The following is a 24,950-nucleotide window of genomic DNA, read 5'->3' as shown; positions in this document are numbered from 1 at the left end:
ATACAAAAATACAAAAATACAAAAACAACGGAAATAAATGTTTAAAAACAAACAAAAATAGTAAATAGTTACGGCAACAAAAACACATCACCCCAAAAACCCCAACTATAATATATTATATCGGTTGATCTGCAGATATTAGTAAATTTAAATTACTAATAACCCAAACCAGATGAATAATTAAAATGCGTATCCAGCTTTATTGTCGGCAGAGGACGAAGATGCAAGGTGGGTGCAGAGAAGTACACAGAAGAAATGGCTGCCACAGTTGTTGACATATGTGCAATGGGCTAGTAAAAAGAATGATAGAAAGAAATGTTTTATTTAATGACGCACTCAACACATCTTGTTTACGGTTAGATGGCTTCAGACATATGGTTAAGGACCACACAGATATTGAGAGAGGAAACCCGCTGTCGTCACTTCATGGGCTACTCTTTTGGATTAGCAGCAAGGGGTCTTTTATATGCACCACCCCACATACAGGGTAGTACATACCACGGCCTTTGATATACCAGTCGTGGTGCACTGGCTGGAACGAGAAATAGCCCAATGGGCCCACTGACGGGGATCGATCCCACACCGACCGCGCATCGAGCGAGCATTGTACCACTGGGCTACGTCCCGACCCTGAAAAGAATGATGAATCTGACTGAACAGCCGCGACATACGCTTCTATGATTCTCACCGAGTGATTGGTATGTGATACAGAAACCGTATAATTATAAAACAAGCTGTATAACGACACAGATATCGAACTATTGACATTTTTCAGTAGCATATATGCTTTTGAAATGAAAATCATCCAACCGTGACCATACTTCTGTCATTTTTCAACGACAGGCCTTATTAAGGTATATCCTAATTACTAAGAGTATTTGTTGACAAACATTTGGGACAGTGGTATGTGATATGATATGATCCGAATACTTTCGAACAACATCTACTCGTATACAACATGCTGCATACCTGTCAACTCTCACGCATTTGGTGTGAGTCTCACGCATTTGTAACAAACATCACGATTTTACACAACGTTACTATAATCTCACACTTTTTCTAAAAATAAAAATATGTTATAATCGTACTTTATATTTTAAAGCTGAATGGAACTATATGCTGATTATGCAGGTCTCTGAATTCATTACCTATTAATAATAATACATCATATTGAACCAACCCTCGGTTCAATACCAACAATCACTCGCGGGTGGTACCGATAACCGACTTGTATGGTTTAACATTAACCGTATTAATTAGTCAAACTTACACTCGCTCGATTTTTTTTTTTTTTTTTTTTTTTTTGATTTTTTTTTTTTTGAGATTTCCATTTTGAACATAAACAAACAACAACAAAAAACTTCGCCCTGGACCCGAACAAGAGACTACAGTCCCTGGACGCTGATTTCTAATTTTCTCACGCCTAAGAATTGCCACAGGTTGACAGCTCTGCATGCTGTAGGAGTATTTAAAAATGAAATACTCCCATTTTCAGTGAACCGTTTGTATTTTTATTGAGAATCACTCAAGTGTGACAATCGTCGGTCAACGTATACTAAGCGAGAGGTCTGTTTGTGGTATATAACAATGCAATGAAGCTTGTTTACAAATGTTAAACCTGATCGGTTAATCGAATACCATCAATGGAACAAACTACTATTATTATAAATGCCTTCAAATAAAAAAGAGAAAAAGTGTAAAAAGAACGGAACTGATTCTGAAAGTGACTTGAATTCATCAAGTTCACCAAATACAGAAATGGCTGGCTCAAACGAAGCCATTGATTGAAGCTTCCTGTCAAAAACTATGTTTCCAGAAATAACATCACCGCCCGCTCCCCTTGTTCAGCAACAGACCCCTGCAATCCAACGTAATATAAACACAACCGCAACAAACCAAATGCAAATGTTTTTCCATGGTATAATGTCTGAATTAAGCAAGAGACTTGCTGGAATTGAAACTGCTGTGAAAAAGGTTGAAAAATTGGATGTTATTGAAAAAGAACTTAATGTCATACAAACGAAAATTGATAAAACCGAAGAAAAGGTTAACGCCATGGAGAACTCCGTTAGGTTTTTTTAGCAAACAGTATGATGAAATTTTATAATCGCAAGTAGAGGTACAAAAAACTGTCTTGACCAAAATGAAAGATACTAAAAAAACAGATAAAGGAATCGTATGACATGGCTCGAGAGGCATCCACTAAAAAAAATGGAGCTGGAAGAGAAATTGCTCGATCTCCAGGCACGTAGCATGCGAGATATTCTGATCTTCAGTGGAATAGAAGAGAAAGTTGGTGAGAACATCCAACAAGTCCTATATTCTTTTATAAAGGAGAAGTTAAAAATAGAGGAAGACGATGTCACAGAACTGGTGCTCACCATCACGGAAAAACCAAATCTATTGTGGCAAAGTTTACATGCTACAAACAACGTGACACAGTGCGGTTTGCCGCTTCCGCTAACCTTAGAAACATGCCTTTTGGTGTAAACGAGCAATACCCACCAGAAATTGCCCCATAGGCTAAACGTGAAGGTAAAACCGCGAGTATAAAGTTGTCTTCTCTAAATGTATGTGGAATCAAGTCTAAAATTATTTTTCCAGATTTCATAGAATTTATGTCTAACTATAATGTTATTAATACAAAGACGACATACTTGAAATTGACGACTATACCGTGTTACGCAAAGATAGGAAACAGCCTGTCTAGGGGTCATCTAATGGTCTTGCTTGCCTGGTGAACAATAGAATCGCTAAACATGTTAGTGTTATTGAATCAGACAGTTTATATGTTTTATGGCTCCAAATAGGGAAAAGCATACTAGGTATCGATAGTCCTGTTTTGTTAGGTATTATATATGCACTACCCGAAGACTCCAATTACTTTAATACCGATCTATATGATAGATTTATTTCAGAAGTCACCACCTTTACTAATCAATTTACATATATCTGTATGGCCGGCGACTTTAATGGTCGAACAAACAAAACACGATTTTATCCAAGTAGATAATGATATTATTGATATCCTTGATTTTGATGATGAAACAACCTCTATTTTAAAAGACTTTCTACTTTCGTAAAATATTAATATAGCACCAAAGTAAATAATAATTAAAAATTGAATACTAGTAATTTGTTCAGCAATAATTGCCTGACTATGTCTTAAATAGATTATGATACATAGCCCATTTAGTTTGAAATTTGTTGTGTAAACTTTTACTATGATAAATACTTCTTTCTGTTAGATATCTAGATTTCAGAATATGTTTAAAATGTTTCATACTTGGTACGATATGTGGTACTTTACATTTATAGATAAAAAATTTAGCAAGTAATAGAAACAGATCACAAATTTCGTCAGTTGTTGTAATATTATTTTCTCCTAGTAGAATTAATTTGGCATTAAGAGATAAATATTGAATATCAGGACATTTATCAAGTAAGAATTGTAAAAAAGAATTCCAAAAGGTTTTGACTGGTAAACAGTCCCAGAAAAGATGTAATATGGTTTCTGGAGTGCTTTTACAAAATGTACAAAGATTAATTTCAGCTTTGTAAAACAAAATTAAAAAAAGAAGAAAATAGTTGTAATAATTCTAGGCAATAATCTGCATTGGACCCACCTTAACTTAGTATCTTCGGTTGTCTTAAAAGGTTTGGAATATATTGTTGCCCAACCGATTTCAGAATTAACGAGTTCTTTCCATTTTGCTTCTGTCATTATTTTGTTAACTGTAGTTATTAAAATATAGTAATAGGTTTTAGAGCCTTTTTTGATTGAAAATAGTTTTCTCATAACAATGACATCATTCAGAAAGGAGAATGATTCAGGTTGAACAATCTTTAGTCCTCTAAGGTATTTTTTAATTGCTTGAACAATGCCATAATAAGTTATAAAGGACAGTTCAGTATCGAAGTTATCTTGAATTTCTAACAATGAATGAATTTTACCACGTGTGTTAAACAAATCTTTAACCTGAGAAATACCTTTTTTTGATGCCAATTTGAGCTATAAAAAGGCTTTTTATTGATACAAATATTAGAGTTATAAAATATCGGTTCTGTCAAAAATTCATCGAAAGTTGATGGCAAAATGTTACGTGCTAAAACAAGCTATTTTGTTAAAGTCTGAAACTGTCGATAAAAGCAGGTTCTTCCATTTATAATACTTTGTTACATCCAAAATCTTTCTCATCCATATAGGTTTAAGGGCTTTTACATACGCATATATATCTTCCATACTGAGACTACCTTCACTAACAGGACGACAAGCTATTGTTCTTTTGATTCTATCGGGTTTCTTATTCCAGAGGAATTTTTCTTCTATCTGATGCTACCCAAAAACAACAGTCCACGGGACAGACACCAAATTTCAGTTATAAGGGAGATTAAACTCTTTAAAAATGTTTTTTGTGATGCTTAATATCCAAACTTTCCATTTTGGTGTGCTGGATTTTCACAGTTGGTCAATTTGACCTAAATTTTCAAGGTCAAATGAAGGTCATTGTTTCTGAATATATAATATGCTGTACTTGACACAAATCATTGGTTTCTTTTAATTCTTTCCAATAATATTGATCAATAATGTTCATATTATTACTTTGTTTTGTAGATATATCCATTACACATCTAGTAAGGGTGCTTCCTGATTGAAATTTCAGGGGCAGATCCATAATTTAACGAAAGGGGGAGATGTTTAAGAAAAGCTTACGTCCACATTTTGGGATATGGTTTGTTAGAAATGAGTACCCATTCTTACTGAGGTCTATACAGGGTGTGGTTTATGGTGAGGGTAGGTGCGGATTATGGTAAGGGTAGGTACCCACACAAAGGTGACCTTTAAAGGTAATTTAAGATCATTTAGGGTCAAATTAGGGAAAATTACGATTTTTACATTTTTCTTATCTTTGTGGGCAGGGCGTTTTACGAAATTATGTCTTTCTGGGGCAGATCCAGAATTTAATCAAATGTCTGAATGTATTATGTTCACATTTTGGGCGTGATTTGTTAGAAATGGATGCCCATGCTTAGTGAGGTCTTTACAAGGTATGGTTTATGGTGAGTGTAGGTACAGGTTTATGTCAAGGTTAGGTACCCAGGCAAAACTGACCCTTAATGATAATTTTGGGGTCATTTAAGGTCACATTAGGAAACAATTAAGTTTTTAAAAAACATTTTTCTATTCTTTGAGGGTAGGGCTTTTTACATATATGCTACTTAAAGTTCGCTTTTCATAAATATGATTATAATGGATCATTATATATTACAATTTACATGCAAACTATAGGGAATCATGATATAAAAATCAACTGATCTCGAAATTAAAACATGTTAAAAATAATTATTGGTCGCTTTGTTAGAAATGGGTATGCATGCTTATTGAAGTGTATACAGGGTAAGGTCTATGGAGAGTGTACGTACTCACGCAAATTTACCTTTATTGGGATCTGTTTACGGTCAGGTTTATGGTGAAGGTATGTTCTCGCACCATTGTGACATTTAAACGTCACTTTAGGGGTCATTTTAGAGATCAGTGGGAGTGAAAATCGATATTTTTGTTTTACATTGTTTTAATATCTATGAGTAAGTCTTTTAAAAAGGTGTTCTTTAAGGTTTACTCTGATTATGACTAATTGATCAGTATATTTTGCAATATTAATTTTAACTATGGGGAATCTGGAATAAAAAAAAAATTGTTTATTTGACAATATTCACTTCGTGTAACACATCCTTCCCCAAAAATCTTAATGCAGGTTTTAGACCACTTTCAATTCGTAGAATCTTTTCAAGTACCATTATGTATGGTTGGATATCGAGGTTTTCCCACAAATAGTTCAGTAGTATCCTTGCTAAATGGAAGTATTTCAGCACTTCTGTTTTGTTTTAATATGCTTAACCTGAGTATCAATCCCAACATCTGATTCAGTAGCTCCATACATGCAACATACATATACACCTCAGCGGGTTCAGGAAATCCACAACAGTTCCACTCTTTAAGAATGGCAAGAACACTGTTGGTTTGATTAATTATTGATGAAAGATTGGAACTACACTTGTGTCAAATGAACGTCACATCTATAATTTTGCAAAATGTACCTTTCTTTTTCCTACTCCTTAGAATTTTGTTTATTGCTTTGTGTATTGTTTCTCAATATGAAAGATGATATCTTTTCTGGTTGAATTATCAATCTTTCTCAAAACTATATTGATAAATGTTTGCAATTGGTTTGTTAAATACACAGATCAGAGCATATCCATCAAACATGCAAGATAAGAAAAAATCTCAGTCTACAAAAAATTGTCACTACATAAACATTCTCTTGCCACAAGTTTATCATGTAGGATCAGAGTAACAATTTTTTTTTTTCAATATTCTATGGAACATGGGATTATATTTGTTTGTAAGTATGGGCTCATCATTGGAGATCGTTGAGGATCCAAAAATGGCACATTCAACAAGATAGGAAATTATGACGCAGCTACAATGACATATACATGTATATATATACACACATGAAGCATATTCTTGAGTTCTAGTTGAATGCAGACAGACACATAACGTTATTAATGGTTTGCTATCTTGGTCACCCTAGACTCAAAGCTTTGATACCATTTGGGTTGTCATCAAATACTGGGCAGGGCACACTCCACTTGAAACACACTGACGTCACTGGTCGCTGTGGACATTATGGATTTCCTAAATCAGTTAATAGTTTGTTTGGTAATATGGAGTCACTGATAAAGCCAGGAAAGAGATAAAGCCAGGAAAGAGAGAAGGCTCTGGAGGTGTTTCCACCTATAAAGAATGCCTCAGCTACATTTGGAAAGAGCTAATTTCTAAACATACTTTCTTAGCATTCCATAATTTGACAGTGGTCTACCTCCTGCTTAAGGAGGTAGGAAAATAATTTGAATGTAGCAAAACAAGGCAGATATGTATTCCAGAATACACATATACTGCAATCCAGTGCTGCTATCTATCAATCATAATATGACACTGGCTAGTTATATGGCAATTGTTCATGTTGAGGGATACGTTTAATCATAGAAACCAAATAAGACATACCATTTTAATTGTTGCTAGACTAACCGTGATATTATTATTATTATTATTATTATTATTTATTAAATAATAACATTATATCTTAAATATTGATGATATTCAACCCCTCCCCCAAAATAAATATAATAATAATAATAATAATAATAATACTTTTCCTTAATTTGTGCCAAATGACTTTAAATGATCTTAATATGACGGGGTACCTACTCTCTGTAAACCTTACCCTATATATATATATATATATATATAGCATTAAGCATGTGTCTTCATTTATAACAAAACGTACCTTTTGTATGAGCCAGTCGTTTAGAAAGAAAGATGGGATCTATTGAAATTCCCCAAAATATTATATGAAGCATAAACCAAAGATTAAACAAAACATATATAAATTTATATTTCGTATTTTTATTCATAAACATCTTTGGAATAATTAGTTTCCGTAAAAATATCACTTTACTTTATTCAGTTTGAGTACTTTTTTGTCTTTGGGAAGCGGCTGACAGAGGAAACAATTTTGACATACCATTAAAACATGCACATTTCCAGCTAATGCACAGGTTTATTTTTATAACTGCTATGTCAATGCAAATTATAACAGCCTGTCAGTATATATGCATTGTCGACCCAGTTATCTATATACAGTACTGTATCTAGTAGAATGTATCGCACAAAATTGATATTATTGTAAAATAAATGCACTTTTCATTCCAGATTTCCCAGTTAACATGCAAATTATACTGACCAATTAGATATGGTTAATAATCAACAGTAAACCTTTGATAGCATTTTCAGGAAAGAACCTAGACTGACAGATTAAAAAACAAAGCACCTTGATTTTGATCCAACTAACTTTTAAATGACATCCTAAAGGTCAAAATGCCATGAGTTCTTACCTTTACCATAAACCATACTCTATATAAATATCAACAAAGGTAAATTTATCGTGGGTACCTACCCTCACCATAAACTTTACCCTGCACAGATAATAATCATGGGTACCCATTTTTGGCAAAGTGACATATTTTAGACACTTGTAAACGCATTGTTTTGAGAAAAATTGATTTTAATATCAAGATTTCCCATAGTTTGCATGTACATTGTAATTATCTAATGTAATCATATCCATAAAGAGTAAACCTTATGTAGCATATTTGTAAAAAGCCCTACCCTCAAAGTTGTGAAACAGTAACAAACTTAATTTTCCCTAATCTGACCCTAAATGACATTAAATGACCCCAAAATGACCTTTAAAGGTCACTTTTGCATGGGTACCTACCCTCATCATAAATCGCACCCATCCTCACCATAAACCATACCCTGTACAGACCTCAGAAAGCATTGGTACCCATTTCTAACAAACCATGCCCTAAAATGTGGACGTAACCTTTTTCTAAACATCTCTCCCTTTTGTTAAATTATGGATCTGCCCCTGAAATTTCAATCAGGAAACAACCCTACTGGATGTGTAATGGATAAATCTATAAACCAAAGTAATAATATAAACATTATTGATCAATATTATTGGAAAGAATTAAAAGAAATCAATGATTTGTGTCATTTACAGCATATTATATATTCAGAAACAATGACCTTCATTTAACCTTGAAAATTTCGGTCAAATTTACCAATTATGAAAATACAGCAAATCAAAATGGAAAGTTTGAATATTAAACATCACAATTGTTTTTTTTTAAAGAGTTTAATCTCCCCTATAACTGAAATTTGATGTCTGTCCCGTCCACTGTTGTTTTTTTGGGTAGCAGTAGATCGAAAAAACTACTTACTTTGACGTACCATTCAAAGTATGCAAATTCCCAATTAACATACAGGTTTAGGCAAGTAAGAGTTGCAGATCTGAAATCTACACATAGTTTTACATAAGAATCAATGTTCAAACCTTCCTGACTCTCCGACATAGATAAATCGACCTGGCTCCTGGACTATTTGGGTAACAGAAAGTTCTCCTTTTTTAAAGCCTTCGTTTATTGATCTTTCCAGAAAAATGTGTAAAACTTTTGTTATTTTTTGTATGTTTATGTCATCTTCATTTAGTGTAGTATTTTGAGAAAACATGGAATTAAGTTCATATTTGGGTAAGTTATTTATGTCAGTTTTAAATAACCGCTTAACTAAGTTTGTTGAAAGTAATAATTTGCTTTCTGAAAACCAGGCCGGTTTCAGGGAAGGCTACTCTGTGACTGATCATTTATTTACCTTACACTGTGTTACTGATTATTTACAAAGAACAAAGTTGTTGTTTTTGGATCTAAAGGTCGTAGACACCCAGTTTTAAATCTATTCAATAACATACCACAAAGAAATGTATTAAAGAACAAGCCATTAAAGCTATGTTTTTACTTAAATCTCGAATAAGTAACCTCAACTTACCAATTGACTGCCAGCTTAAACTTTTCGATCGGACTATTTTACTTTATGGCTGTGAGATATGGGGTTTTGAAAAAATTTCTATTATTGAAAGTGTACATATACGATTTTTGCGAAGTATTCTTGGTGTAAAAAGTAGCACACCACTTTATATGATATATGGTGAGCTTGGAAGGTTTTCCCTTGTTGTCTATGTGAAAAGTAGAATGATTAACTATTGGTGTAGGATGTTAATTAGTGATAATAAAAATAAGCTATCCTTTAGAATATACAATGCCATATTATTTTTGAAACTTAAAGACCAGTACCTAGAGATATTTACCGTTCAAGCAAAGATGGTACTGACTATAGGATCTTTAAGGAAATCATAAATTTGGAAACATATTTATTTTAAATACAAAACATAGGCCTACTTTTAATTAATTATCGCACTGCTAATCACAGGTTCCCAGTAGAAGTTGGTAGATGGGTAAATATTCCCAGGTGTGAACGGAAATGTTGTTTATGTCAAGATGATCTTGTTGGTGATGAATATCACTTTCTATTTGAATGCTATTTTTTTTCAAAACGAAAGATTCAAGTGCATACCAAAATATTACTATATCAGACCAAATGCTATTAAATATCATGATCTATTCTGTAGCACGAATATTATTTTATTAAATAATACTTGTAATGTTTTAGATAATATTAAGAGAACATTTATGCCCCCACGTTAATCTTGTATTATTATATTATATACTGTATGTAGAACCGCTGTATTATTATATTGCACATACTGTAACTATGTACTCATGTATCACTTGTTATGTGATCTGAGTGTAAATAAAGATGGGTTCGGTTCTGTGTTCAGAGACTGCTAAGAAATATTTATCATGTGGCATTAAACATTCTTAATTGTCCAACTTGGTTTTCCCCACTCTGTGTGTGTGTGTGTGTGTGTGTGTGTGTGTGTGTGTGTGTGTGTGTGTGTGTGTGTGTGTGTGTGTGAGTGTACAATAACAACAGTAAAATGTTATCCCGTTCACGTTATTTTTTGTATGACTTTTCCTCATATTTATTTTATATAATGTTTTGAATTTTAAATATTTCGTAAACGGTAGAATGTTTTATCACACATTGTTTTTATATTTTAAAAAATCATGTTAAGAAATAAAATAGTTTCACTAGTTGTATATAAACCTGATTATTTAGTGTTTTATTAAAATAAAGAACAACAGCTGAAAGTATCCGCTATTGTCCTGCATTCTATAATATTAGCCTACCTCTTATTCCACCCCTCACGTCTATTTCACACAGCATTAGGACATCATCCGGAGATTCAACAGACTCTTTCCTGATTCTCACGTATCGGCCTTTCATAGATGGGTTACAAACAAATGATACAAATGACAATGTTATAGCTTTATCTTGGTAATGACAGATGGCAGGCTTATATTCATAACGATCTAGCAGGATTTCAATGTAGATGTCGTGGAGACGATAATCTAAAAGAGTAAAACAAAAACACACAAAAAAAGACAAGTTTCAGCACTTTTACTTGTGTCACAATAAATTAATATATTGATATACACATGTATAGAGAGAGACAGACATATATATATATATATATATATATATATATATAGTCAAACCTGTCCTAGCGGCCACCTGCCTTAAGCGGCCACTTTTTTCCTCAAACGATTTATAATGTAAATGCATCTGTAATAAGCGGTCACCTGTCTAATCTAACCCGGCCAGCGGTCACCTAATTTGGATCCCAAATCGCTAAAATACTTGTATTAAGCGGCCACAGTAAAATGTTACTCTTATATAAAAGGGATATTTTAACAACAGCGATAACCCTCCGCCTGTTACCGATCACGGTCGGACTGCAGGTGCTCCCTTGCACATGACAGTGCAGGCGCCCCCCCCGAAACACACACCTCACCCTCCCCACCTCTTTCCTATTCTGGACGGAGGAACCGGCTGAGGCCGACACCTGCGCCCAGAACAGGCGTGCGCTACAACAGCGTGTTCTGAATGTGCACGTTAAACTCTCTGACCTGACATAACAGCTATAAGATGTACTAAATAACCGATATTCACACCTTCAGGAATACTAGTACCCATTCAGTCCTAAAATCTCCACTGTGTATCAATTAAGCAAGTATGACTCTGGCATGCATCTAATTGTCTCTCGGCAGGCTACGCTTGACATTTGTAGATTCACTTACTATGGCAGTACACCGCATGAAGTAGGAGTTAAATAATTAAATGGAAAAAGAAAACAAACTTGTTGAGAACGGTTAATTTAATACATTTCTATTGCATTATTTCTGAAGGAGACGACATGTCAAAAGTTGATTTATAGTCAACTGTGAAGCACACATCCGTTGATTAGCAGTACAGACGGTAAAACAAGAAAAAACAACAAATGTTTTAAAGACTATATATGTGACATCCTGTACTCAGCGGCCACCTGTCTTAAGCGGCCACCTGTCTTAAGTGGCCACTTTTATCTATTTCCTTGTGTGACCGCTTAAGATAATATCTCCATATATTTCCTTATCTTTTTTGTTTGCTCTTAGACATAATCAGGCCGCTATTACTGTATTTTCTGCTGAACTCGGTGTAAGTCAATAAATTTAACCGCCGCATGCGCACTATAGATAATTGGATGCTGACTAGGGGCTAAATCAAATGTTTGAATATATGATAACAGAAACTGTATGAATCCTATTGGATTATAGCATTTCTGGAAGTAGAGGAGAAAATTGGTTTAATTATCCCATTTGTGGGCCCCATCCTCAGGCCACTGGTGTGTGTGTGTGTGTGTGTGTGTGTGTGTGTGTGTGTGCAGCAAATTCACTAATGCGGTTTTCTGTTACTTGGAAATGGTCAAGCAGTTTTGGAGAAGTCGGAATATATGAACAGTTTATGCACGGTGGATGGAGCACGACGACGGACGAAAACGGATCGCTTGATGACTTAAAACAATTTTTATTTTCTTCCTCGCTTTGTTGGCAAACATTCACAATCATGTGACCATCAACGTGAATATGCTTATGTATTGTTTTTATTGTTGTTTTGGGGTTGTTTTTGTTTCTGTCACCTTACTTGAACATTAACATTGGTATAACTCCATTATTACATGTATAATACATACCATTAGAACCTAACTGGTTGTAAATCACAACCAAGTCCACCATTACAACCACTTCCAGGTCTACCATCCACCATGGATGGGAATCTCCAATCGCAGTGCTTGTGCAGGAACCATGATGGAACCAAAGATCCTTGTTTCCATCAACAGCCAGATCAGCTCCAAAGTGCTGGTCTGTTGTCGACTGAAACGCAGGCCTTTTCCAGGCCCAGTTGTAAGAGTCATGGGCTGTAACAAACGAATGTAACATCGGTAAAAACACCAAACACACACGTAATGGAGAGACATACCCATGTACAAACAAACATACATACATACATAGATACATTCACGCACGTATGGAGAGACATACCCATGTCCAAACATACATACATACATAGATACATGCACGCACGTATGGAGAGACATACCCATGTACAAACAAACATACATACATACATAGCTACATGCACGCACGTATGGAGAGACATACCCATGTCCAAACAAACATACATATATAGATACATGCACGCACGTATGGAGAGACATACCCATGTCCAAACATACATACATACATAGATACATTCACGCACGTATGGAGAGACATACCCATGTCCAAACATACATACATACATAGATACATGCACGCACGTATGGAGAGACATACCCATGTCCAAACAAACATACATACATACATAGATACATGCACGCACGTATGGAGAGACATACCCATGTACAAACATACATACATAGATACATAGATACATGCACGCACGTATGGAGAGACATACCCATGTACAAACAAACATACATACATAGGGAAAAAATAAAAGTGTTTGATTTTACAAAATATCGGGGGGGGGGGGGGGGGGGCTTTGTACAATGTTGATGAATGACCATGTTTGTTAATGTTCCTGGAATGGGACCCTATAACAAATTGAACGCACGTTGACAATCTAAAATTTTAATAAAGTCAATGAGTGTTGAGAGCAGGCATTTTTTCAGAAATAAATATTGTAATGGTAATGTCTACACTCCATTTGAAGCCCATCACAGCCAACGTGACCCGATCCATAGCACGTGCACAGCACCATTGAGGCAAAAGTGGTTTGGCATGTGCCACTGGTCACGTGACTACAATAGCACATCGTTACTTGCTCACAGTAGTCTGACACAACAAAAAACAACATTAAAACAATATTTGTTACCACCTGTTTCGATGCCAGTCGGTATGTTGCACGCGGGAATGTCAGTAGCTGACGTTGCAAGGGCGTTGGGTTGCAATCGACGGGTAATTTATGAGCTGCGGACAGGAGTACAACAAACGGGCACCACAGCTGATCGCCCCCGACTGGGTAGACTACGTGTGATGTCACAGGCAGATGACCGTCATATTGTGTTACGTCACTTCCGCAACCGTTTCACGACAGCTACAGAAACCAGTAACGAACTTTTCAGACGTCGGATGTCCGATTTCAGCTGCGAACCGCTCACCTCCACTCACGGCGCCCATTTTGACCCAATTTCATCGACGTCAACGTCAACTGTGGGCACAACGCCACATGCGATGGACTCCAGAGGGAATGGAATAGAGTCGTGTTTAGCGATGAATCAAGATTCACACTGTGATTTGCCGATGGCAGGCACAGGGTTTGGAGACGACGTGGTGAACGTCATGCTCATTGTTGTGTCAGTGAAGTTGACAGATTCGGAGGTGGAAATGTAGTGGTTTGGGGTGCTTTCTATGGAAATGGCCGTTCTCGACTTCTTGTCATCCGTGTGTACCTCAACGCTGCTGCATACCGCGACCAGGTACTGGTCCAGGAACTTGTGCCTTTCAAGGCAGCTTATGGTCCAGGCCTAATATTTCAGCATGACAACGCCAGACCTCACACGGCCATCTTGACAAGGGATTACCTGAGGAACGCGGTCATCAATGTCATGGATTAGCCTTTAAGGTCGCCCGACCTGAATCCCATCGAAAACGTCTGGGATGTGCTGGGAAGATTCCTGCCCACACTCAGGAACCATCCACAGACTTTGCAGGAATTTGGTGCCTCATTAATGGAACAATGGCGCCAGTGAGGAGGCGTTGCCTTGCAGTTGTAGGTACACGCATATGGCATACGAGCTACTGACTCAACGTTTACTCCTGTTCTTTCTTTGAACATCATACAATAAATAATATCTTATGTAACACGTTCTTCTCTCATATTTGCTAATTAGCCAAGATGAAACGGTTGTGAAGTTTTAATTTGATTCAGTATATTAACACTTGCGGTAATAGTAACTAAACGATAATAGTTTCTATATCGCTATTTGTATTAATGCTATAAACATTGCATTCCTTTCCCTCTAGGTTTCCCTCTAGGTTTAAAACATAATTCCTTGAAAATGTGCTACATGGCTTCAGCGTGCATAGCCATTACCTGTATGCATACCACAATGCATACGCACAATGTTATAATTTTAGGTGACAGAATATCTGAAAATGCGCGCTCTCTCTCTCTCTCTCTCTCTCTCTCTCTCTCTCTCTCTCTCTCTCTCTCTCTCTCTCTCTCTCTCTCTCTCTCTCTCTCTCTCTGTATATGTATGTGTGTGTGTGTGTGTATATATATATATATATATATATATATATATATATATATATATGTATGTGTATGTGTGTGTGTGTGTGTGTGTGTGTGTGTGTGTGTGTGTGTGTGTGTGTGTGTGTGTGTGTGTACTGGAAAATAATTAAGCACCACCCTGATTTTGGGAAGTAACCTATATTTCACAACGTACTGTGACGATTTGATTGACCCATTCCATGTAAATTGCTAAACAAAATTGTGGAGATGTTTCATGGCACATGATCACACGAACGTTAAGACATAATTTTATTCTAATTTAATGTGTAATGTTACAAGGGAAATAAAATGTGTCGATTTGGGTGAAAATTTAGGTAAATTAACTATGGGACTGGCACTAGTTTGGAATGATTTGCAGAAGTGGCTGACATGCTCAAACAAGGTCCAGAGTGTTAGAAAGTCTTCAAAACTTCAGTATCTGGTGTAACACCCACCGACACGGATGACCGCTGCAACACGTCTTCTCATGCCCTGGACCAGACGTTGGATCTGATATTGTGGGATCAAGGAATGGTAGTGACTGCATTTCGCTGCAGGAAATCCATTACGGCACGCATTCGATGGGGTCTAGCATTGTTATCCATTAACACTGGTCTCGTGGCCAATGCATTGTTGTCAAAGTGAGGGACGACAACGGATTCCAAGATGTCCCTCTGATATCTTGGCCCATTAAGATTGCCTTCGACAGTGACCAGATCCAACTTGCAATCATGGAAAACGCATCCCCACACCATCACAGAACCACCGCCAAATGGAATGGTTTCCTCGATGTTGTTGGCGGCATAGGCGGTATTTGGTTGCCTTCAGACACGAGGTCTTCCATCAGTCATATGCAGATGAAGCGGCTTTTATCGGACAAATGAATCTTTCTACAGAATTCAAAATTCCATCTGTGGCGTGCCTGTCACCACGGTAAACGTGCTGCTTTGTGTGCTGGTGTCAGAAGGGGACGTTTGATATACCTCCAGGCTCAATACCCAGCGGTCTTCAGCCGATTCCTTACCATCCTCGTCGTTTTACGAGGTTGTCCTGGACGGTTCCTGTTTTTGACGTCATTGATTTGTTGGTGTTTTCATACAAGTCGACTAATTACAGTATGATTCCGATCCAACTGACGCCCAATGTCCCTGCATGACAATCCCGCATTATTCATTCTAATAATCTGCCACCTTGTGGCAATGGACAGTTCTCAGCGAACCATTAGACGCTTATTACGCACAAAAGGAAATTATTTTCCGAAAACAAGTATAAAACTTAACTGAACAAAAACTTGATATATATAATCGCTTTATCAATAATCTCAAGCTTAATACAACGTGTTTTTGTAAACTGTTCACGCAACTTTAATTTTAGTCCGCCATTACTATATATATTCAAATGATGTAAGAATATGTGGCGTAGAGTCTTTTTGAATGGAAATGACGTCTAACTCGAATGACGTCATTTTGGATGTCCTTACATCAAATAAACTAGTGCGTAACGTGTTTTGTTTTCTGAAGGCTGGATAGCTTTCAGTGTAAAAATGCTATTCAAATGTTTTTATTGGATGACTACGAATGCATACGTCGATTATGGAGTGTCACCCTAGTACGTTTGCGTAAATGTCAATAAATCCAGTGTCGTAACCTCGATTAATTTACATTTAATTTGCAAAGTTATCAAATTCTTAAAGTATATGATCTGAAAATTAACACATACTTTGACTGCACTGAAAATGTAATATATATATATATATATATATATATATATATATATATATATATATATATATATATATATATATATATATATATTATATAGATAAGGTAGTAGATAGCCAGACAGCCAGACAGACAGACATATATATATATGGCCCTAGGTCAATTAACAACACTACACATGCGCATACTTGTATGATTTTAGGAGACCCGATATCTGAAAATGATATTTATATGTTTATATATTTGCCACGCTTTATGTTTTTATCACAAAATTCTATGAAGCTATGTGCCCCATTGAAATATTTGAACTGTGTTTTTATAAACACTTTTGGGCACTACGCCAGACTTTATAATAATCTAGAAGTGCAAAGCTTTCAAATGTGCTATGATGTAACCACATGACGTTCGGGAACAGTTTTTTAGAAAATAAAATCAGAAAAGGTTAAACAAATGTATATAGATAAAAAAACAAAAACATTTTCCATGAAAATGCTAATTTAAAAAAAAAAAAAAAAAAAAAAAACAATGTAGCAAATATATAATTTCCATGATTATTGGAAAACAGTTATTTATTATCATTTTAAAAAAAGTTGCTGATTATAACTAGGAAAACTTTAAGAGAACTATTTATTTGGAAATATAGGTTTTTGAAAAAAATATATACTGGGGTCACGTGACGTCATTTTCCCCAACTAGACATAATAAGATTTCAAATTAGCTATAATATAGCCATATGGCTTTTAGGCGCAATAAACAAACAAAAAAGTGGCCCTAGCCGCTCTACCAATAATCGAAAGTGCAAGCCATCATAACAGATCACTGATGATGGCATTCCAACAGATTCCCTCCACTGTTTGTGTCCACGGATTATGATAATCCATTAGACCGGTGACAAAACTGTTACTAGCAGATTATAACTTGTCACATGACCTTCCATGAAAATATCCATTAAAAGGATTGCCTTCCTAACCTGCTTTTTTTTACCTTTTTGTTTTATAATTTATTTATTTTTTATTTTTTTTGAGGGGTGGGGTGAAGATAATAAGAATAAAAGGATACTGACATAGGTTTTATTTCATTCAAGTTATTTTCTACATTAATTTTTCTTGATTATTTCATCTACTAATTTTTTTTTTAAGTAGTTCGTAAAAATGTAATCTTTTTCATCTGGCTTACTTTTTATCGAGATATATGTTAATAAATATGATATATAAAAACTATCAACCGAAATTAAGTAAAATGTTGCTGCATACTAACGTATTTTCCTTCCCTGCACTTCTACTTGACATAACGAAAGAATATCTCCTCGATGAAACGGTTTTTCTTTCCTAATTCTTACGGTTCGCCCCTTCAATGGTGGATTGCACACACATCTGGCATTTGCACTCGTAACTTCTTTTTGATGATAACAAAGGGAAGGCAGGTAATCACGAAAAGCGTAAGGCGTAGATCCAGGAAAGGCCTGCAGAATTTCAACGAAGAAATCGTGGAGTCTATCACCTAAGAGTAGTACAAAAAAGAAGCAAGTTGGAATACTTTTACTTATTATCCACATGGTTCAACTTAACTTAATAATAATACGAAGCACACGTGTAATAACAAGTGTAATGATGTTATTCTGGGAAGCGACGTCATAACATGAAGTTGCTTCCCCAGTCCTAGCCCAGACTGTGCATGTAAAATATGACGTCATTTCGTCGTCTCCTCCTAGTTGTGACCGGCCTCGGTGGCGTCGTGGTTAGGCCATCGGTCTACAGGCTGGTAGGTACTGGGTTCGGATCCCAGTCGAGGCATGCGATTTATAATCCAGATACCGACTCCAAACCCTGAGTGCTCCGCAAGGCTCAATGGGTAGGTGTAAACCACTTGCACCGACCAGTGATCCATAACTGGTTCAACAAAGGCTATGGTTTGTGCTATGCTGCCTGTGGGAAGCGCAAATAAATGATCCCTTTCTGCGTCGTAAAAGAGTAGCCTATGTGGCGACAACGGGTTTCCTCTAAAACACAGTGTCAGAATGGCCATATGTTTGACGTCCAATAGACGATGATAAGATAAATAAAAAAATAAATGTGCTCTAGTGGCGTCGTTAAATAAAACAAACTTTACTATTTTTTTACCTTCTAGTTGTGATTGAAACATTTTTTGACGGCCCTTGGGCCTTGTTATTCATAAAATTTACAATAATAATATGGATAATAAAGAAATGATTATACTCGCGTGTGTGTCGTACTGATTTTACGAAACTCCTGTCAGGATTTATGTACCACCCACGCTCTCGCTTGGGCAATACAAAAATCCTGCATATTGATAAAGTAAGCATACAAGAATAATACTAAAAACATTAAATTTATAGAAACGTTTCCTACAGATTTACTACTCAAAAGAAGTTACGGGTCAAAAATATTTGTGCAAATAAAAATAAGCTAATGTGCTAAAATTGTGACGACTAATGACAAATTATTTATTTGATGTCTCAAGAACAGAAAACGCAAAACAAAAAACCTTTGCTTAGAAACTAGTTTACTACCCAGATGTAGAAAATCATGCACCCCCCAAAATGATGTTCACACATGTAGTAGAAGCGTCACTAACTGGTGTAGCCACCATTAGCATTCACACATTCTTGACAACGTTGGCGCATGCTGTTAACCAGGCGTTGGAAATAACGTTGAGGAATCGCTTGCCATTGTGCAACTAATTGCTGAGGCAGTTGCTAGATGTTGACGGCAGGGACATGATGTGATGTTCATCCCACGCACCCTCAATGGGTGACAAGTCTGGTGAATATGCAGGCCAATCCATGTGCTGAACGTCCTGCTGCTACAGGAAGTCGGTCACCACCCTGGCACGATGAGGTCTTGCGTTGTCGTCCTGGAACCAAGCTCCTGGTCCAATCCGCTGCAGAAGTGGAATTACAAAAGGTTGAACAATCTCGTTGAGATAACGCTTACCAGTCAAATTTCCATTAATGATATACAGAGGGATTCTGTGATTCATGGATATGCCCGCCCACAATTTTACACTTCCTTCTCCAAATGGTAGATGTTGAACAACGTTAACATCAGCTACGGTCTTCTCGTGCTGTTGTTGATCGTGGTCATTCGGAACGGGAGCGATTCTGAATAGAATTAGTCATACTGAACCTCTGCCAGAGTCTACCGATAACACTTTGGCTTACATTTAGACGGTGAGCCACAGATCTTTGAGTGTGTCCATCTTGTAGCCAGCCAATGGCCCTTCCCCTGTCTTGCAAACTGAGTTGTCGTCGAACCATCTTCAAATTTAAAGTGATGATGAAAGGAAAACACTCATTCCTTTTATTGCTAAAATTGGCATGCATTGAATTACACTCATGCTAAACACGTGCAAATGATGCACGAGGTGTCACAGTGGGTGTATCGAGGCAGGTTGTCAGTTTAGTCTGACTATGTTTTTGCTTCAAATCCATGAAAAGGAAATCTGGGTTAACTTAAAAAGTTTCTAAAGATAAGGGCAATGATTGCATGCCCCTTAATAATGAGATATCTTTAGTCCAAATGACAACACAAAGGTTAATATTCTAACCCTATCTGGCTAAAAAAAAACATACTTCCAAAAATGATCAAAAAGTTCCTTTGACCCTTAACTTCTTTTGAGTAGTATATATATATTCTGCAATCACTGTATACACTGACATGATCTGATGACTAGATAAATCTCTATATTTTCGGTGACGTGACACAAGCCCGACTCGTCTTGGCTAATGCAGACTAAACATGCTCTTTAAATCATTTGTTTAACTACAGCAAATACCAATAATTTTAGTTCTGCGATAACAATACACAATTTGTATATTTATTTATGAAGTTTATGGAGCTTTTTGAATGTTGCAGAATGAAGCTAGCGTCTTATAAAGAATGACATCATGTATCTTATATGACATCATACGGCAATAGCCTTGCTAGGTTGATGATACACGATTTGCATACACAAAACTGGAATAAATAATGATTTTCCGAATAGTTTGTTAGGATTGCAGGATACAAGAAATAGCTGGTTACTGTCTTACGATATCGGGTTTATTCTGCTCAGCTCGAATGGCGAATGCAGCTCGGCAGAGCCTCGCTGCATTCGCCATTCTAACCTTCTCAGGATAAAGCCGATATCTTAAGACAGTAACCAGTTATTCCCTATATATATATATATATATATATATATATATATATATATATATATATATATATATATATATATATATATTGTTCTTATGATGGATGCCAATAGTGGGACATGATATGCTCACATTTTGCGAACACCTGCTATCATGACTGTTTTACAGTGATTCATGGGTAATTTTTCCTAACGTCGATAAAGAATGTTTAAGTTGGCAATATAGTTTAGTTCTTGTACTTAATATAGACTAGTAGAACATTGCACACCAAGGTTTGTAAATTCAATATTACAGTTTGATTTATATTCTTATGTTGATTTCTACCATGGCCTGGTCTTATTGTGTTTGTGTTATCTGTATTAACATTTAAACATTTGTAAACTATAGTGGGGGGTTTTATGGGTGTGTTTTTTTTTTTTTTTGGGGGGGGGGGGGTTTTTGGGTTGTTGTTTTTTGTTGTTCACACTAACCTTGTAGTAACTTTTGTGATAATTTAAATTCATCTTAATAAATACCTTTTACAATATTATGGATAAAATTGACCCACGCTTATAATTTAAATCCTTTGTCATAATATATGAGGAAGGGTGTCAAAGGATTATTTTTTTTTAAATCTACAAATAAAATCATTCATGATTTATTTTATGTAGGTTTGTAATACAATATGTCGTATATTGACCTAATATTATTGCGCATGAGAATTCATTTTAATCCATCTATAGTAATTATGAAAGAATGTTCTTAATTGTTTCTGCAATAGCTGCTTACTCTGATTGAATGTCCTTATTCCTTGGGTGTTATTGTTGCGTCCAATCGTTCGAAGTTTTCTTTTTAAGTTTCCTGACTACAACCCCGTAAACTATTCAATATGGGACTGTGTTTTTAAGAAAAGTTGAAGTTTGTTTTGTTTATCGACACCACTAGAGCACATTGATTTATTATTATAATTAATCGTCGGCTACTGGATGTCAAACATTTGCTAATTTTGGCATATAGTCTTAGAGACGAAATCTGCTGCTCCCGCCCCGTGTGTTTTTTTGTTTTTTGTTACGTAACTTAGATGCTGGCTTGATGGGGGATGGTCCCTTCAGTGTACGAACTATAATTAACTGAGATGTGGAACTTGCTCACATAATAACGATAAATCATACCGTTAAATCGAAAATGAACTGCAAGGGGAATGCGTTTCATTTACACTATGATATGGCTTTTTTCTAATACGATTTTTATGTCAAGTCTTGATGTGTTAAGACAAACCCATGTTTTTACGAATTGCACTTCATGAAACTGTGGTTTTCACACATCAGAAGTTAACATAAATATTATATTCGAAAAATCACACATGAAATGGTCAATTTATTTTATAAATTTTTCCTTATTTTTGACAATATCTTTCGCTTACCCTATCGAAAACATGTGACGTCATGATATATTTATTAACAAAAACAGATATAAATGTTAAAGTCATCAACAGTACATTGTGCTACCATAATCTGGCTCCGGATGCATTCAGTTTTAGATATTTTGCCGCCATTGCATTTCATGTACATTTTTATAGGTACAGTTGTTTATATTACTTTTTTTCAAATACAATCGGATGCATTTGTAATCATCAAACTGAAAAGCAACAAAGCCACACCGATCTCAATAACTATATCGTAATAATTTATTAACAAGCTAACTGAAGCATGAAATTCCTTACAAAAATATAAATATATTTTCACGCTAAAAAAACATACAAAGTAAATATGACTTTTATAGTGAAAATATGAATTTTTACTGAATATCACTTTTATGGTTTGTGCACATCTATATGAATGTATATGCGATATATAGATGCATGCAATAAGGTCAAAACTTGAAATAATTATTTACAATTCGGGTATACAATATAAGGGCGAATAGTACCGTAATTAGAAACCCTTTTTTATCTTTGTGTTCAGCTAAGTTAAATATTAATATTGATGTAACTCCATTGTTATAATGCATACCAATCATCTCTTCCCTGGTTTTAATTATGACAACTTCCACCTCTATAAGCTGCCGCAAGTTTACCGCCCACCACGGATTGGCATCTCCGATCTGAGTACGTGCACAGTGACGAAGACTATCGACGCTATCCATGACACCATCAACAGCATATCTAGAGTGAGAGAATGTTGATGACTGACCAGTAGGCATATGCCAGGCCCAGTTTTGGATACTTGTGTCTGCAACAAATGAACGAAAAAAAACCCCACGAAATTATTGAACATGCTTGAAAGTCAACTCCTTGGGCATCAATCATGTACATGCAGTCAGACACACATACACATGAACAAACGCACGCACACATATGCACACATACATACGCTCGCACGCACGCACACACGTACATACGTACGTACGTACTTACATACATACATACATACATACATACATACATACATACATACATACATACATACGTATGTATGTATACACACGTTGTAGGGTGAGAATCAGTGTCGTAGGCGCCAGCAAAGGCACGAGAAAAACATGTGACGCCAATAAGAACTTTATCGCCTGTGACATGTTTGATGGTGAATTGACATGTAACTACAGTATATATTAAATGAAGTTCATGCTTTATTGTGGAACGAAATGGTTTATTTAACGACGCACTCAACACATTTTATTTACGGTGATATGGCGTCGGACATATGGTTAAGGACCACATATATATTGAGAGAGGAACCCGCTGTCGCCACTTCATGGGCTACGCTTTTCGATTAGCAGCAAGGGATCGTTTATATGCAGGATAGCACATACCACGGCCTTTGGTGTATGGTTGGATCGAGAAATAGCCCAATGAGCCCACTGACGGGAATCGATCCCAAACCGACTGCGCATCAAGCGAGCGCTTTTCCACTGGGATACGTCTCGCCCCTTTATTATGGACACATATCTGGAATATGGATGTGTACTACATACAAAATATGGAATGTGAGATATCCTTGCTTTCTTTACAGAATAAATGTTCAATTAATAAAAGTCTAATAAAACACACACACCTCAGACATTCCGTATTTGAGTTTCACTAAATGTCTGCAGTCTTTTAAATTCAGTCTTTCTTATCACTTTATATGTCAACTAATTTAACATTAACCTAAAAAAAAACCATGAATACTTAGAATAGTACTGTCACACCTTGCCGGATAGCGTTAACGGACGTCCAACGGAGCGAAAGAAAATTATCCGGTGGTGAAAGTCGTCTCCGTTGCTGCTCGAGGCCCTTCGAACGGAAGAACAGCCGATATTTAGCGGATAAATCGCACAATGACCGCACAATGACCGGACAAGTACAGGACAATTACCGGCCACTGTAACAAACATGACCGTACGAGTATCAGACAAGATCCGGTCAAAACGAAAGCGGAACGCATGAGAAACTGACAAAATGCTCTTCGAGCGTATTTTGAATAGGTCACGTGGCTCAACACTTCTCGCCAAGATGACCAAGGGGAAGTCCGGGAAGGTTATATACCCCGGAGGATGTACGTCGCTGTCCGTTTCGGACCCGGTGAAGACCCGTTACATGTACGGTACTTATACTGTACTTTTCTTGAAGTCGTCAGTTTTGTCCTGTGGACCCCGTTATTCATCAGTTCCCATGCGTTCCTTATCAGGTAATCGTCCACTGAACATGCGGTACACATCCGATGCATGTTAGGTAGTAGTCCGGCTGCAAGTCACGTCCACCGGACATCAACGAATGCGAACTGACAAGTACAGGACGAGGAACACACGAGTTCCGAAAAAAACGCCTGCCCAGCGCACAACAACCGTACAAATCGCCGAACGACAAACGGACGCATGTGAACGGAGAAGAACGGATTGAAAATTTTGCTCTCCGTCGGACAGCACGCCATCC

General features: G+C 36.4%; 1 protein-coding gene across 3 annotated transcripts in view; it reads right to left on the bottom strand.

Annotated features, from left to right (window-relative positions):
- Positions 1–24,950, bottom strand: part of LOC121377317 — a 166,255-nt gene that overhangs the window by 73,828 nt on the left and 67,477 nt on the right. For 2 of the 3 annotated variants that reach the window (XM_041505254.1, XM_041505255.1), the window contains exons 11-14: positions 23,050–23,268; positions 18,163–18,405; positions 12,600–12,824; positions 10,717–10,938 (exon numbers count right to left, since the gene is read on the bottom strand). The exons of the other annotated variant lie outside the window; for it this stretch is intronic. In XM_041505254.1, the coding sequence (XP_041361188.1) occupies positions 10,717–10,938; positions 12,600–12,824; positions 18,163–18,405; positions 23,050–23,268 (909 nt within the window). The remainder of the gene's footprint in view (positions 1–10,716; positions 10,939–12,599; positions 12,825–18,162; positions 18,406–23,049; positions 23,269–24,950) is intronic. 3 annotated transcript variants of the gene reach the window in all.

This window comes from Gigantopelta aegis, chromosome 7 (assembly GCF_016097555.1).
Source record: "Gigantopelta aegis isolate Gae_Host chromosome 7, Gae_host_genome, whole genome shotgun sequence".
NCBI classification, from domain to species: domain Eukaryota; kingdom Metazoa; phylum Mollusca; class Gastropoda; order Neomphalida; family Peltospiridae; genus Gigantopelta; species Gigantopelta aegis.
The sequence above is the reverse complement of the archived record's forward strand: the minus strand, read 5'-3'. Positions and strand labels throughout refer to the sequence as shown.